This window comes from Rattus norvegicus, chromosome 5 (genome assembly GCF_021556685.1).
Source record: "Rattus norvegicus strain SHRSP/BbbUtx chromosome 5, alternate assembly SHRSP_T2T, whole genome shotgun sequence".
NCBI lineage: Eukaryota > Metazoa > Chordata > Mammalia > Rodentia > Muridae > Rattus > Rattus norvegicus.
Genome location: NC_141538.1, coordinates 171,148,512 through 171,164,666, shown reverse-complemented (window position 1 = coordinate 171,164,666; position 16,155 = coordinate 171,148,512). Strand labels below are relative to the sequence as shown.

Sequence of the window (16,155 nt, the reverse complement as noted above, 5' to 3'; positions counted from 1 at the left end):
CATTCCCTCATTTTTCTAGACCTTGCTTTCCTATCCATGTCTGTTCTTCAGTGGGGTTTCTGAAGAGACATGGCTTATGTTCTGAGTGAGGGGACATAAAACCCCATGGTGTGAGGTCAGAAGAGATCCAACACTAAAACCCAGGTTGGGTAGAACCTTAAGGAGAGTGGAGGATGAGGTCGTTGGCTGGCATGATGCTTTGAGTGATGTGGTGTGGCGATCACTAGGACAGGCTCAGCTGGAGCCCAGGGCATCCAGGAGGTGCTTGTAGGATGAGGAGCAGAGGTGGCTATGACTGAGGACCACTTGCCTCTGCCTCAAGGGCCAGCCAACACTGCTCCCTGTCCCCTCCCCTCCACATGTAACCTTTATGAATGACAGCCCCAGCGTGAAGCCACTGCAAGGTCCAAACAAAGACCGTAGGCCTCTCCCAACCAGTCAGTGACACCCAGTCTCTCAGACACTGTCACAGAGTGGCCGTGACCTTGGGCACTGCTCTTCTACCTGGACAAGAAAATGGTCTGGAAAGTGCATCTTCTAGTCCAGCTGCCTAGACTGGGGCTGGAATGAAGGGGCCCACTCCAGGAGTATGCCTGCCCGCCGTGGGCAGAAGGAAGGGCTTTTGTCTCAGAGGACTTCTTACCTGGAGTCCATGAGAAAGAAAGGCCGTTGAACGTAAGACTTCCCTCTTTCCCCTAAAACTGAGTGATTCACGCCTAGCTCTTCCAGGACTCCAAGATTCAGAGTAAGGGACTGCTTCTTCAGGGCCCTTCCTGCATGCTCTCTCAAAGTCTGCTCTATGCACACTCAATAGACCTCCTGGACCCTCGGCGCCCACTCATGAACAAAGCTCCCTCCCCACAGCAGGGGAGAGGACAGCAGAATGGAAAGAAGGAAGCTCTCACTTAACCTCACGACCACCTGGGCACAAGAGGCAGGTCCGGGCGCACTGCCTACCTCTAATCGGCAGGAAACACTGCCTTCTCTCCAGCTGTTTGCTGGGCCTCCGTTAGGGCCATTCTTAAAGTTGATGGTTTCTGTGAGTAGGTGAGGGGTTTGAGGAAGTAGAATTCAAACTGAAAAAAAAAAAGGGTTGGGAGAAGAAATAGCCCCTCAGGTGATCATACACCGGATGGGAACATTGCCTTCCTTGGACCTGTCAGAGCTCCAGAAGGGCTCCTCTGCTTCCTAGCCACTCTGGAGGGCAGATGGCATCGGCGCCCTGAAAGAGTTAAGGAACACTTCCTGGGGAACATGGGCTTCCAGCAGGACTTTGTTTGTGAGCTCTGTGCAGTTACAAGTTCCGAATAATAAGGTGGCTTGTTAATTACCCCCCCCCTTCTAATTTACCTTTCTGCCTCACACAGGCAACAGGAAGGTTTACGGGGGTGTTCTTTCAAACCTAAACAACACCAGGCTCTGGGCAGAGGGAGCCGCACGCTGCCTTCATGTTGCTGAGTCCCTGAAAGGATCCCACCAGCCAATTAAAAAGGAACCGTTGCCCACTTGAAACATAGTCATTACTTCTGTGAATGCCGCTAAATTAAATAAGTGTTATCGGCATGATCCCCCCCCCCCAAGACTTCAGTTTCTTTTGAAAGAAAACATTTTGTTACTTCCCCAGCCGGTTTGTTTGTAGCCAACGTGGGGAATCTGAAATCTTTTTTTTTCCTCTTCTCCTCGCACTTGAAAAAGTTCTTGTCTCCCTGGAGGCTTCTGTTTCACCAACCAATGTCAAGGAACAGGGACGGGCGTGGTACACAGCTCCTGGGTGACTTCCACAGGTCGACAGACCAGTGGCAGGACAGAACTGACCTGGGAGATCTGGATCAGTGGTCAGCACACTGAACAAGGAGCCATTCTGTGAGCCCCCCTCCCAACCCCTGCTTTGCGCACAGACTGAGGTCAAGTTCTCAGTACGGAAAAATTGTCCATTTGAAAACATGCAATTCGGTGGCTCTTAGCACACTTTCCTGCGTTGTGCAACCAACCTCTACCTCGGTCTAATTCTGGCCCCACGGGAGAATGGCCCCTATTAACCGCCACAACCCAGCCCCTCACAACCTTAACCCATCTGCCTCATTCAGATGCTTTGGAGAAGCGCGGCGCTCACCTTCTGTCTTACATAATGTACTTTTAAAGTTTCAGCAGACAAATCGCGGTCCTCTGTAGTGATAAGACATGGCATGTTTCCATTTGTGTGCATACCGGAAAGATGAGAGAGCCTTTATGGGAATAGCGATTTTTACTTTGGGGGTGGGGGGGTGTGAGTCAGGATTCGCAGGCTACAGTGTGATGTTTACAGTGTGCACCTGGTGTAGGCATGGGGGGATGGTCAAGGCGGGGTGGCACTGCCACGGGGGAGGAGCAGGGACAGGGAAGACGCTGGTCGGTGGGGACAAAGTCACAGCTAGAGAGGAAAAATGAACGCAGGTGTGCCTGAGCGCACCAGGATGGTTCTCAGTAACATGCTGTGTATTTCAGAATAGCCGTAGGCCAAGGTCCCAAGCGTTTTGAGCAGTTTGTACACTTCTGAGGTCTGTCCCCATTGCAGCAAGGTGGGTTTCATGCTCCTGGTGGACAGACTGTGGTGTGGGCAGAACACAATCTGGTCATTTGCTTATCTTATGGCCGGGGCCTTGGGATGGCCTGGCCTTCTGGCTCAGTCAAGTTCTTGCTGGTTTCACACTGTTTGCAGGGCGAGGAGTAGATGCCAGAAACTCCTGATTTTCTTTCTGCCTGATGTCTTCCTTGCCCTCTTAGACCCCTCCTGTCCAATACCATCACAGCCTTCCTGTGCCAAGGCGCCTCTGTCATATTCATCTTGACATCAGCCTTTGGTTATGACGGCCCCTAGAGAAAAGTCCACCTCCCACGGAGAAGCTGGGAACCTCTTCTTTTTGCTCAGTCCTGTGACCTACAGCTCAAGCACCATGCCCATGACCTCAGCTATTCCTGTCCCGCCTTGAGGTCACCAGGAATTCACAGAGACCCTGTACAGGAACTGGCCAGTCCAGTGTAGTGTCTGGAGTACTGTGGGCAGCCATTTCTTAGCAAATCTCACACGAACCCGAATTCTGAATCTTCTCAAAAGCATGCCAGGTCACCAATCTCCGAGGCTACAGACAAGCGCCAGGATGATTTTGCAGCAGCTATTTCAGGATCCCGTACCACAGCCTTGACTCCTTCTGCCTCAGCTTTGCCTCAGCTTCTCCACAGCAGAACTGGGCAGAGCATCCTCAGGTGGCTGCAGATGAAGCTTCCACCTCTAACATATTTGGAAACTGTGAGCGAACGAGGGCTCTGCTGCCTGTAGCACGTTGGTCCCTCGAGGAGCCTGATGGGATCTCCTCCCTGGGGAGCTGCTGGGACCAGGTTTAGGATGCTACAGAGCTGGCATCTTCTAGGCAAGGGGTCATGGCTAGAAGTCCGCTGGGCCCTCTGGTGCCCTTTGGTTCCACGAGGGCCACATCCCTAGGGAGTCCCTGCTGCAGAAGCTGATGCTACCTTATCTCTTTAGGTGACGGTGACGTTGTAAATAATATGTATGAACCCGACCCGGACCTGCTGGCCAGCCAGAGCGCTGAGGAGGAGACCGAGGACGGTATCCTGTCCCCCATCCCTATGGGGCCACCGTCCCCCTTCCCCACCAGCGAGGACTTCACTCCCAAGGAGGGCTCGCCCTATGAGGCCCCTGTCTACATTCCTGAAGACATTCCAATCCCACCAGACTTCGAGCTGCGAGAGTCCTCCATACCAGGAGCCGGCCTGGGGATCTGGGCCAAACGGAAGATGGAAATCGGGGAGAGGTTCGGCCCCTACATGGTGGCGCCCCGGGCCGCGCTGAAGGAGGCCGACTTTGGATGGGAGGTGAGTGTGCCCAGTCTGAGCGTGATTGATCGTCGCCATTTATCTTGTGTTCAATCTATTTATAAAGCCGGTGCAGCCACTGCCCCGGGCAGGAGGCTCGGTCTGTTGGAGAGAGGAGAGAGAGAGTGTGTTCGAATGTCACATTTCCCAGGGTTATTTTATCCAGCAGCTCACATGACGTGACTCAGAAAACATTGCAGTCCTCTCAGATGCCCACCAGCCCCAACGGCTGCGGCACCCTCTTCCCGGAAATGCGTGTTTTATGAGCTCATGTTTTAAAACGTCTTGTGCATCCTACCAGATGGAGGTGCTAACCCACCTTCACTGCCAGATAGTCCGCACCATTTAATGCTAAGAGCTCCACCAGGCTGAGGCGGCTCCCAAAACAGGTCTGGTGGCCACACGGCCCCCATAAACCCTATCACAGTCTGACGAAGCTCCCGACGACCATAAGAGGGGACCCCATCCTCAGATTTGTGACCAGAAGCCTTGCCTACTTTAAACTTCCTTATTGATCTCGATGGACCTTTGTGGGGCGGAGTTCATGTGCGTTAACCTACGCAGAGGGGTTGAAGAGGATTGTGTGTTCCTTAGGCCAGAGAGTGTGAACTTTGAACCAGAACCTTTCAGGAGTGTCCACTCGGGCCGTGAGGCACACTGACCCTGCTTTGAAGGGGCTCACACTGACCCCTGCTTTGAGGGGGCTTGTCAAGGTGGCCTCGTGAGAACTAAAAGTACCACAAAAAAACACATTTTCCTGTAGGCCCCTGCCTTCCTGAGGCCCATAGGGCTGGTTTCCAGTGGTAGTTTTGGCCGGGAGCCTGCTTGGGTGGAAAGCAGGAATGCGAACCCAGATTCCTTTTGGTGTTTCACAACCTCCACGAGTGCCTGCATGTAGGTCAATGCCAGGAAGGGCAAATGATCCTGGGGAGGGAGAGAGCCCGATAGCCTGCAGTAGTCCCCTAACAGTGGGGCTGGGAATGGGTGTCAGTCAGGTGGGACAAGGGTCTGCCTCTGGTCTTTCTGCCTCTCCCAGCCTCTTGACAACCTTGTGAGAGCTTTCCAGCAGATGTGTAGGTGTTCTTTGTAGAGTGAGGGATGGCTTAAGACCTGGCGTTTTCTCCCTGCCTATCTTACAGCCTCCTAGACTCCACGGCTGCCCAGGGACTCCAATAAAATGTTCTCCTGTCATAGTGTCCTCTTGTAGAACCTGAGAAACTCTGGATATTCCACCAAGTATCAAGGATTTCCCTTGGTCCTGTCATGTGTAAAGCCTTTTGTTGGGGGCAGGTAGCATGGAGATCCAAGGGAGTTGATGCAATTTCTGGTGGTCACATCTGTATGCTGTTCACGTGTCCTGCAAACCCAAGGTTGAGCGCCTGGATCTCTGTGTGTCTCAAATAGCACGTGGAGTGAGGTCTCTGGTATCACAGGGTCTTGTTGGGGTCATCGTTGAGGTCTCTGAGTGTGAGCCACCCTTACTTGCTCTTCAGAAGGTTTGGAGAGTCCAGGTGAGATGCTAGGCTCACCAAATGGAGGAAGAGATGGTGGGTTAGGCATCAGCATGATGGGGTCTGTAGCTCTGAAGTTGACTTGTCAAGTCTCCAACCATCAGAAGTAACAGATGTAAGGTGTGGGGACCATGGATGAGATCTTCACACAGGGCCAGGGGGGACCGGGTTAGGCAGGAGACGGGGGTTCTAGAACCCCATCCCTCCAGCGGGGACACACTGCTCTGTGACCTGAGGAGTGTTTTTAAACAGCATGGCCTCTGAATACCTTGAGTTTGGCTTTGGGGGAAGTAAGGTGGTGAGGGGAGGGAGGTCACTCCCCCACTTCCTGCTGCCACCTCGGAGAGATGGTTGGAAGGTGTTTGTTTAAGGCACTTAAAGATCTTCATTATTTAATCAGTAGGCTAGCTTTCAGATGCCTGGAGGATAAACAAACCGTACAGGTAACAGGTAGTTCTTTGGATGACCTTGAAGTGACTTTGTTCTTGTCTGCTCTGTGGTAGATACAGGTTTCTGTTTGATTTCGGTTTTTAGAGAAGTGCCCCATAACATAGTGGTTCCCCAGGTGCCAGACCTGGCACAGGCTGTCCCTATCACTCCTTGGTGCCTGTTGACTTATGCAGTAGTATTTACTCTTTCTGTAGGTGCTTGAGAGGGAGAGGTAAGGGGTAGGGATGTGTGTGTGTGTGTGTGTGTGTGTGTGTGTGTTACATAGTATATATGTGTGCATGTGCATGTGGTGCGTGCTGTGTGTGTGCATGTGTGCATGTGCATGTGCGTGACGTGTGTACACGTGTATGCACATGTGCATGTAGTGTGTTTGTGTGTGCATGTGTGTGCACATGCATGTATGCATGTGTGTATATATGTGCATGTGTGTGGTATGTATGTACATATGTATGCACATGTGCATGTAGTGTGTGTGCATGCGTGCATGTACGCATGTATGTACATGTACATGTGCTGGGTGCTGTGTGTCCATGTGTGTATGTGCATGTGGTGTGTGCATGTGTGCATCTGTATGCACATGTGCATGTGCAGTGTGTGTGTGCACATGTATGTGCATGTGATGTGTGTGTGGTATGTGTGGCATATGGTATGAAGTATATATGTGTGTGTACATGCATGTGCATGTGGTATGTGCAGCGTGTGTGCATGTGGTGTGCATGTGTGCATGTGTGTATGTGTTTATGCAGAGAGCTTTGTCCCATGGTGGTGACCTGACCTCTGCCTTTCCAGAGAGTGCTTAGCAACAGCTGACCCCAGGCCAGTGCCCTGAAACAGAGTTCTAGGCCTCCCATGAGCAATCTCATCACCTATTTCTGTGACCCCTTTCTGGGCACTGTGTCCTTCCATAGCATCTGCCTGTGCAGTTAGTTGTGTTCTTGGGATTGAATTATTGAAGCTTCTGGCAGAACTGAAGTGGAAGCCACTGCTGTGCAGGGAGAGAAGAGGAGGCTCCTGGGAAGGCAGGTGTGAGCTCTCAGTTCTAGAGGTCAAGGAGTAAGTCAGCAGTGGGTTCTGTTGAGTTCTACAGGCTGAGGCCTCTGGACCCAGGGACAGTGCTGAGACAGACCTCTTCTTTCCTTATGGCGTTAGTATAATTTTTCCATGTGTGAACTATACTTTTTTTCATGGCCCTTATGTTGTTTCTTTGTCTCCCTCAAGGTATGAATGTAGCTCAGGAAAGCCAGCGAGTTCTGGTGGCCCCCCTAGCTTTTCCTAACTTTAGCCTATGTGCTTCATCTCCTGATCATGGTTCAGGACAGAAAACAACAAACAAACAAACAAACAAACAAACAAACAAACCAGGACCCAGGGCCCAGATCTCTCCACAGTCCAGGAAAAGGGGCCTTCTGTAAACCACCCCAGCCACTTACATCAGGTGGCCTGACCCACCAGCCACTCTGTTACCTCTGTGAGTGCAGAGAGAAAGGCTACCAGAAGATGTTACCATGCAAGCACGTCGAAGGCCAGGAGAGACCCCAGTCAGGCTCAGGGCGGTCTGAGCCATGCCTGGGTGTAATTTCAGAATGGCCCCAGATTACATACCTAATTCAGCCTCACCCTCATGATTAAGTTCTTCGAATCGGAGTAATTGAATTTCACGATCATTAACGTGCGACTCATTGGCTACAGGAGAGCAAACGGTGACCATTTGAGCAAAAATGACAGATGAGAGCCAAGGAGGATCCGTTCTGTGTGGCTTCCCTGAGGATTGGCCTAGGAGTGGGGTGTACCAGTCTGCGGCCAGGCTGCACTCCAGAGTTCCGGTCCTTCAGAGGGGCCTACAAACGGGAGGACTGACCCTGCGGTCCTCTGGTGGCCAACGGAGTATGAGGGGTCAGAGCTGTCTGTATTTCCTTTCTGAGAGGCAAGTTCTTGTTTTCAGAAGACAGAATGAAAAGGCAGGTAGGTATTGAGGCATGGCTGCCATGAGGCGACTGTAGAGGAAAAAATTCTCCGTATACGAGTCAGGATAGGACAACCACACACCACATGAACCAGACAGTTACATATAAGGGGCTTTGACTCACTGTCCTGGTCGGGGGAGGGGAGCACTCCCACGCCGGGTACCAGCTGACACTGCAGCAGGTAAGCCTCCTCCTCTGCATGCTCACCTGGGCCTTGAAGCTCATCCCTACACCTAGAACTAACCCTGGAGACTTTCCCTCTCCTTCTTGCTCATGTGTGTATGAGAGACTATCATTGTCTCTAAAGCCCCTTCCCCTGAGTGCTTTGGAACCATCAGACTGACTCCGGGTCAGTTTGGAAGGAAACATGTCTGATGTCCTGGGCCCGGCTGATGGGTCTGTGTGTGGTTGTGGGTGTGGCCGTGGCCACCCCTGTGCACTCTGTCCCTCAAGGAGGTGTTTTCATAGACAGGCATCCCAATTCCCAGCTCCTCCTCCATCTGGTCACCATCCCCCTATGTCATGCCCTGCTAACTGACACGAACCTTGCACTCACCCTCCAGTGGGAATAAATCACCCCGAGATTGCATTTTATTGCCCCCGGGGGGGGGTCTGCAGAAGCAATGATTTTGATCATTTGTTGAGTAAATTATGACATTTATCACGGCGCTATTTATTTCGCTAATTAAGAGATGGCTGCCGTGACAGCCCAGAGGGATGGGGCTATGGATGGGCTGCTCCGTGGCCACCTGCCCCAGGCAGAGTCTGCAGCTGCGTGCCTGAGCCCGCTTGGATGAGGCACTTAAGGCTGGGTACCTGGGGAGGAAGTAGAGACAGGCTTGTGGCTGACGTTTGATCCTACTTCTCCGGGAGTTAGACTAGGTTCTGGCCGAGGATGTCTCCAGAAAGCCTCTCTCTGAGATTGTGTTGACACAGTTGTCACTCGGGAAAGTCTGAGCCTGTGATTGACACACAAACATCATCTGCTGAATGAATGTGTCTCCCAGTGTTTAAGAGGTGCTAATGCGAACTGATGGGGTTTCAATCATCTCAAGAATTTACTCAAGTGGGCTGCCTTAGTCCCTGGAGTGAAGGTTTGAATATTAATGCATGCATTCATTTGTTCAGTCAACAAACAGGCCTAGGTAACAGGATACTCTGGGGAAACAGGGGAGAGAGTCTAGAGACCTCAGCCTTCCCAGTTCTTCCCTCTCTGCCACAGTCTTGGGGTCTTCTGCCAATTCCTTCGGGGTTCTTGAGACCCACAGATGTCATTGAGGAGGGTCAAGATTTATTGATCACTTTCAGCGACCCCTCCCTGGTTCCCCTAATAACCAGAGAAGTCAGTGCTGGAAGACACTCTGGGTGTAAGCCACCTGCTGTGAGACTCTGAGCTTATCACTCCAAACACCAGCCGTGAATAGCTCAATTGGAGGAAGCTCCTGTAAGTCTGTGTTAGCATTCTTGCACATTGCAGGCAGGGACTCTTGGTCTTTCTTTTCCTGAGGGTGGAGAATAAGCAGTGTAAGTTTGGGGGCCCAAAATGGTGGTTTTGGCAGTGCTGGGGAGCAGTCTGATTGGCCTGGCTTCACACAGTGTAGCCTTAGTCTTTAGTGCCCCAATCCCTCTCCGAGATGAAGGTCTCGTAAGAGTCCGTTAAAGCCGCTGTGACTTAGCACTAAATGGCTGTACCAAGAGCGAGCTTCTCCAAACACTGAGCACAGGCACGCGGGAGCCCGAATGCCCAGGCTAAAACCAGCCCCGTAGCAGGAGAGATAAATAGAAAGGTTTGCCAATTCCCAGAGAGCGGCCTGCCCTGTGTGTGTGTGGCCAGGGATGGGGGTGGGGGACGGGACTGAAATCTCACCCCAGAACGAAAGCTTGGGTCCAAGATTCAGCTTCAAGGTTTCTAGAGCCAGCGACCTTTGTCCTTGCTCCCTCAGCCTTCCCAGACACTCACATGGAGCCTTTTTCCCTGCCTTGGTCTTACCCACAAACGGAAGCATCTCCCTCACAGCTTAGCTATACTTTAGGGGGATCTTCCTCTTAGCCTGGCTTTGCTGCAGGGGGTACCTGCTGCTTCCTGCTTAGTGTTAAAGTCCTGGAATGGGGCTCTGACCACCCAGGGTAGAGATCACTTGTATTTCTGCCCTGCCTGGCCTTGGCTTCTTTGGGAGACCAAGCTTAGGATATTGAGTTGCGGCACCATGGGAAGCGGTCTCACTGTGGGCTTTGAGCAGAATTCTGAGTTCAAATCCTATAAAGACCCCCTTCAGGCCCTGGATCGATACGGATCTTGGAGACAGAGGAAAGCCTAGGAAACACCCTCCCACCAGTCGTGTGCATTCCCACCAGCAAACAACCCTCCTTCAGCAGCCTCACGCTTGGCCTGTGCTACCCAATTGGATGGTCTCTCATCGTGAAGGACTTGAGCAAAGGAGTTGTGGGTCTGGGTGTGTGGCTAAAGATTATATCCTTTCGAGGGTGTATCTTGGTGAAAGAGGCCATGTGAGAAGTGTCTTTCCTGAGTCCCAGGAGGAGGCTTGTCTTGCTGTCACAGCCCTGGAAGCAGTGAGCTCCCTCTGAGGACGGAATCACGAGCTACTGGGAATCTGTCTGCCCCTTTCTGACTCCATAATGGGTGCAGGAGAAATGGAGTTTAGCGACCCATGCATGCACTAAGCCCCTGACTGTCCCAGAGCAGCCCACAAGTACAGTGCTGCCTCCAAGGACTTCTGGACAAATTTACTGAGTCACCCTGTGCTTTTGGACAAGATCTGTAGTGACTCATGTGTACGGCAACACTTAGGGCAGACAGGCCAGACAGTGGAGATGCTCAGCTTGGGAAAGAGGCAGCTTATACTCATTGGCCATGTCTGAGTCACCACATCCTTCAACCTCTCAGTCCTCACAGGGTCTGGGACGGCAAGAGACACGAGCTGGGCAGACAGAGTATATGTGAATCTTCACCCAAGGAGCAAGTCTACCCAGGTGTTTGCAAAGATTTGAAGGCGACAAGTTAACGCATCAGCCTCCGAGGGTCAGGGACATACCTTGGAGTTCTTCCTAGGTATCTTGGCCTCAGAACTAAAGTATAGGCTCATGACACTCACCTGACTGCTTTCTGGTATCACCTGATCATAGCCAGCAACACAGGAACCCAGGCTCACGCCAGGTAGGAGCTGGTTATCTCTGTTCGTCAGAGACATCTGGGGTTAAGACCCAGAGTCCTCACAGTCATCCAGCGACAGAGCTTGTGACAGCACCCAGAGATTATAATCCTCAGTCAAGGTCCAGAACAACTGACCCAGGAAGGAAGAGGGGGAGTCCCTTCTCATGTGTCACGTCCCACCAGGAGGCCCAGCATGAGGATGTCTGTGGCAGGCTGTGTTCTATGCACCTGACACAGAGGCCATGAGGAGCTCTGAGGGTGGACAGTCGACAGCATTGAATCGCTGCTTCCTGGAACAGGCAGTTTTGGGAACTATCAGCCCTGTGCGTTTAGTTCAGTACGGCATGGAAAGACCAGCACGTAGCACGCTGCCTTCTGTGTGTACTCCCGTGGGCTCACACTCCTAGAAACACTCAGGCACAGGTAGGTGGGCACACTCACACACTTACATACTTCCTCAAGCAAGACATGCCTGTATTACGGAGGTTCTGAAATTCTGCCTCCCAACGTAGGGATGCCATGAACCTCTCATTCTTGCTACCCTATGAGACTGGCACCCGGATCCTTTCTTTCAGCTCTTGCTATGATTTGCCCCATAGTTCCGCCAGTGGGAGGGGACCACTGAAGGTATTTTACGATGTGAATCCAGTAGACCCTCGGCAGCCAGGCCAGCAGGGGCCTGCTGTCCCCGAGATGGCCATTCCTTGTACAGAGCTGCGGTTCTCAACCTTCCTAAAGCTGTGACTCTTTAATGCAATTCCTCCGGTGGTGCTCACACCACCCCCAACCATAAAGTTATTTTCACTGCTACTTTGTAACTATAACGTTGCTACTGTTACGAGTTTTGATGTAAGTGTCTAATAGGCAGGGCATTTGATATCTGTGACTTCTGTGAAGGAGTCATTCAACCCCTAAAGAGGTCCTGACCCACAGGTTGTGAACCACTGCTCTGGGGACATTTAAATGGTGGCTCCTGTCAAATCAAAGAGCCAAAGTTTATCATTATCCTTGTCCTCTCTGGCCCCAGACTTTTGCTGCGTCCTGCCCTCTCGCTAGCCCTCCACATACCCTCGATGCTGGGCGGCCTCTCTTGGTCTGGTGGCTGGAGAGAGTTACTGAGGCTGACATGCTGTGGGTCTCTCTTCCCAGTGACAGAACTGTGGAGGTAGATGAAGCACCCAGAACGACTGAAGGCACCACTGAGCAAACCCCCCTCAGGCAGATGCCATGGATCGAGCACCCAGACCATTTAATGATGCCTTTGGGGGCCCATCCCAGTCTCAGCCTACCATGACTAGCTCAGGAAAAACTGAGCTCTAGACTCCCTCAAAATCTAGGGAGAAAACCACATAAGGCCATTCCTCAAGGACCACTGTGGGACCCAGTTGGCAACCTTCCCCGCGTCTCCCGAGCGCACTGACAGCAACCCCACATTTTCAGGCCAGGAATGTCATGGAATCCTGTACTATCTTAGGCCCAGCTCTGAATCCGGGTATATAAGGAATTTTAGAGACAAGGAGAGAGAATGACTAAGAATACCTCCCCGGTGGCTCTCCCTCACTTCCTTAAGGGGTAATAACTCAGCAGCAACCCAGCAGAGGGCACTTTCTTTAAATAGAGTGCTCTGATTCACAGGAGAAAAAGGGGGAAATAAATGTTTTCTTTTCATATTCGAGAGACATCCGCAAATGCCAACTTCTTAAATGGTACTCTGCCATCCGCCTCACACACACACACACACACACACACACACACACACACACACACACACACTACCCTGGTGACAGCCAGCACCCATCCAGACTCAGAATGCTGCCTTGAGGAAGTTTGGGGTCGAGGTGGAGGGCCAGTCCCAGCAGGAAGAGAGGCCAAGGTAGAGGAGAAGGTGGCTTTCCGGGGCTCAGAGGGCTGTGTGCTAATGAATACTCATGAAGTCGCTGGACTGGCTGCGACTGGCAGGTTTAAAGAGCTGGGCCACCGGTGTGCAACTGGGCAGGACCAGAGGCCCAGCCCTAGCATGGAAACTCATGGGGAACCTGTTCAACTCCACATAAGGCTCTTCTAACCAAGGTGACACTCCTAGCAGCACCGTGATTAACACATAGCTATCCTCTTTTGGCTGAGAGGAAACCAAGGCTGGGGGCGGGGGTCTAAGGAAGCCAAGTCCAACAAGCCAAGCTGGGGTGGCTTGACCACTTCCCTTCTTCTCTAGTCACTGCCCTCCTCCCCTAGCTCCTGGGGCAGGAAGCTGACCTACTGATATAAGGGGAGAAAGGAAAACCTGTGAGAGTGACCTGTGGGGAAGTGATATAAGCCCACAGAGAGGTCTAACTCTGTAGGGTAGGGGTGGGAGCAGGGAGTGGAGGGATGTGGGCAGTGGGGGGTTGAGGGGAGACCCAGGCTGAGCTGTGCCAGGGACAGAGAAGAGTTCAGCCCTGAGTTCTGGCTCCTTGGGAGTCACTTTTCCCCAGACCCGTGATCTCCTCTCTTATAAAGATAAGAGCTGTGCTCTAGGTACTGAAGCTGGGCTGGGTGAGGACCACTTCATGCTCACGGTATCTATGATATAGAATTCTTCAGACAACAGGGAGAACCATCGCCATCCTGGAATGAGTGTGAGGGAGGGTTCTACAGTAGCCTCCAGATTGCCCATGGCAAAGTTGGAGCACCGCAGGGGACAGGGGTGTGTTCAGGCAAGACCTTGTGGGCCTCTGGCCCTGAAGACTGCCTGTTGCATGCAGTGTGTAAACCTTCCTGTCCCACAGTCTTAGAGCTTCTGAATCAATCTTTAGAGAATTGCCTGATACCCTCCCATTCAGGGCACTTCTGGAATGCACCAGTTCTTGAAGCATCTCTGTCCACAGGGCTAGGATGCCTGCATTTGGTCCTGGGAATCTGTGTATCAGTAGTAGCTGAGGAGCAGGCACTGGTCCCTGCCTTGAGTGCCTCTCTACCACTGACCTCTGCCTTGCCTCTCACACCCCTCCTGTATGGCCCGTATAGCTGCTATAAGCAGACCTGGCCCATGGTGTGTACTTACTCAACGTAGTATCCAGTAATCTTGGAGCTGAGCCTCTGTGGGCTGCTGGAATGGAGACACAGGAGGCATGGAGGGTGCTGCCTGTGCCAGCCAGGGAGTAACATAGACAAAGCAATGTGTCTCGGTAGGCACGCACCCCGGTACATCCCCACAGGTATAGCCTGGGCCAATGTGGGCTGACCGTAGATGGCAGAGAGCAACCAGAGCACCAAGGCTGCAGAAACGGTACCATAGGTGATTTACACTATTTCCCAGGAGGATAAGCCAGGAAGAGGATGCTCCCTGGGTGTCTCCCCAAGGAGCCCAAGCCACCATGCAGACATTTGTCCCTTGTGAGCCCTCCCTGCCTGCTGTGCATGGGGTCAGACAAGAGCCCAGGCCTTTTCAGGCCATAAAAGGTCTTCCTGAGCCAGGATTGAGATGTGAGCCCCGGGGGCTCCCTCCACAGGCAGAGGACAGCCCTGCCTGCTTCTCAGAGTTTCTCTGTGGTCTGTGTCCAGGCATCATTGGAGTGTATGCTACGTGAGTCACAGCCACCTTGCCTTCAGCCAAAGACAAGGGTGATCCTGTTACTCACAGGCCACTGCCAAGCACTTCATGGTGCACCTGTGGCAGGCAGGCAGGGAAGGAGGCAGGGAAGGAGAGAGGGAGGGAGGGAGGGAGGGAGGGAGGGAGGGAGGGAGGGAGGGAGGGAATTGCTTGGACCTACACAGGGCACCCTAAGTAGGTTTTCTCAGCCCCGAGGATTGAGTTATCTCTGGGTTTGTCCTGAATGAAGGCAAGCATCATATCCAGGAACGTTCACCCCAGAGCTGTCTCTTTAGGGAGAGGGCTGACCCACATTCCCTGCTGAAGCTTGGGAAATGGCGGCGCGGATCATCTTCCTGTGCAGTAGGCTTTTCTGACACAGCCTGGACTACCTTTCTCCATAGTTTCAGACCTGTGTCAGGGACAGAGATAGGGCCCACCTACCATTTACAAGCTCTGGGTTCCTTCCCTAGCTGCACTTAAACCAGTTTGGTGGTACGTACGTGCCTATAATTCTAGCCCATGGCATGGTTTTCAGAAGTTCGAGGCCATCTTTACTACATAAAAAGTAAGAGACCTGCCTAAGAGACTTTCTTAAAATTATCAAAGAATATGTGTGCTCTGCCATCCATACTCTGCCTCCGGAGGCAGCAGCAGCAACAATGCAGATGCACTCCTGTGTCCTCGCCCTCCTGTCCCAGCTGCACCCCTCAGCCAGTCCATGCAGGCCAGGGATGGGGATTACCAGCCCTGAGCAGGGCCACGGGAGCCACCTTTGTCTGCCTTTCAGGCTGTTTCCCCTTCTGGGCTAATGCCCAGTTTAATTGTACATCCTATTGTGTCATCCCTGTTCAATCATGTTCAAAAATACCTACATCCACTCCTTTCCCATTTAGATCTCTCCAAAGTCCATTCTGTCTTATCAGCACAGTAATTTCACGAGCAGAGCTAAGATTTCTGCCATTTAGGCCCCAGGCATTGTCTGACGCTGTGGCAGCTAAGATAAACCCTCACCCAGAACAAAGTCGAAATGACCTTTTACAAGTAGAAGTAGCCTTGTTTCCCTCTAGACTAATTTATCAGCCTTTGCTTCAGCCTCTGCGCTCAGCAGCGGGCTGGGAGTACTGGGGAGAGTGGGGGATCAGGGGATTAGGATGCTTGGCTGATTCCAAGCTTTCAACAGAGGCCTCTGGAGCCCTTGGCTGCCAGTGGCCTCAGGAAGTGAAGGTAGGCCCACTGGCTGAAAGACTTAGCCAGAAGTGTGCTGAAGAGGCTGGGGTGTCTGGGTCTGGGTGCCCAGGAGAGGTGGCTAAGACCTTGTCTGCCCTCCTTCAGTACGGAAAGACAGCTCAGTAAGTCAGCCTGATAGGTGTAAAAGAGAGAGAACTCACATGCCATCCTGGGTGTGCTGATCCTAGACCCAGAACTCTGCTTACAGAGCTCCAGTCAACTCTGACCTCCCTGCCCACTCCACGAACAAGTATCTAAGAGGGACTGCCTGAGCTGCAGTTTACAGTTCTAGAAGGTTCCAGTCGGCCCACCTGCTGCAGATGCAAATGTCTGTGCTTTCAGAGAAGTCCCCAAGTCCATAGTGAGGGTTTACCTGGACATAAACTTCAG

General features: G+C 52.3%; 1 protein-coding gene across 15 annotated transcripts in view; it reads left to right on the top strand.

Annotated features, from left to right (window-relative positions):
- Window positions 1-16,155, top strand: part of Prdm16 (PR/SET domain 16) — a 324,217-nt gene that overhangs the window by 104,720 nt on the left and 203,342 nt on the right. For all 15 annotated transcript variants that reach the window (NM_001427303.2, XM_087659972.1, XM_087659968.1 and 12 more), the window contains 1 exon segment: window positions 3,521-3,870. In NM_001427303.2, coding sequence (NP_001414232.1) covers window positions 3,521-3,870 — 350 coding nt within the window.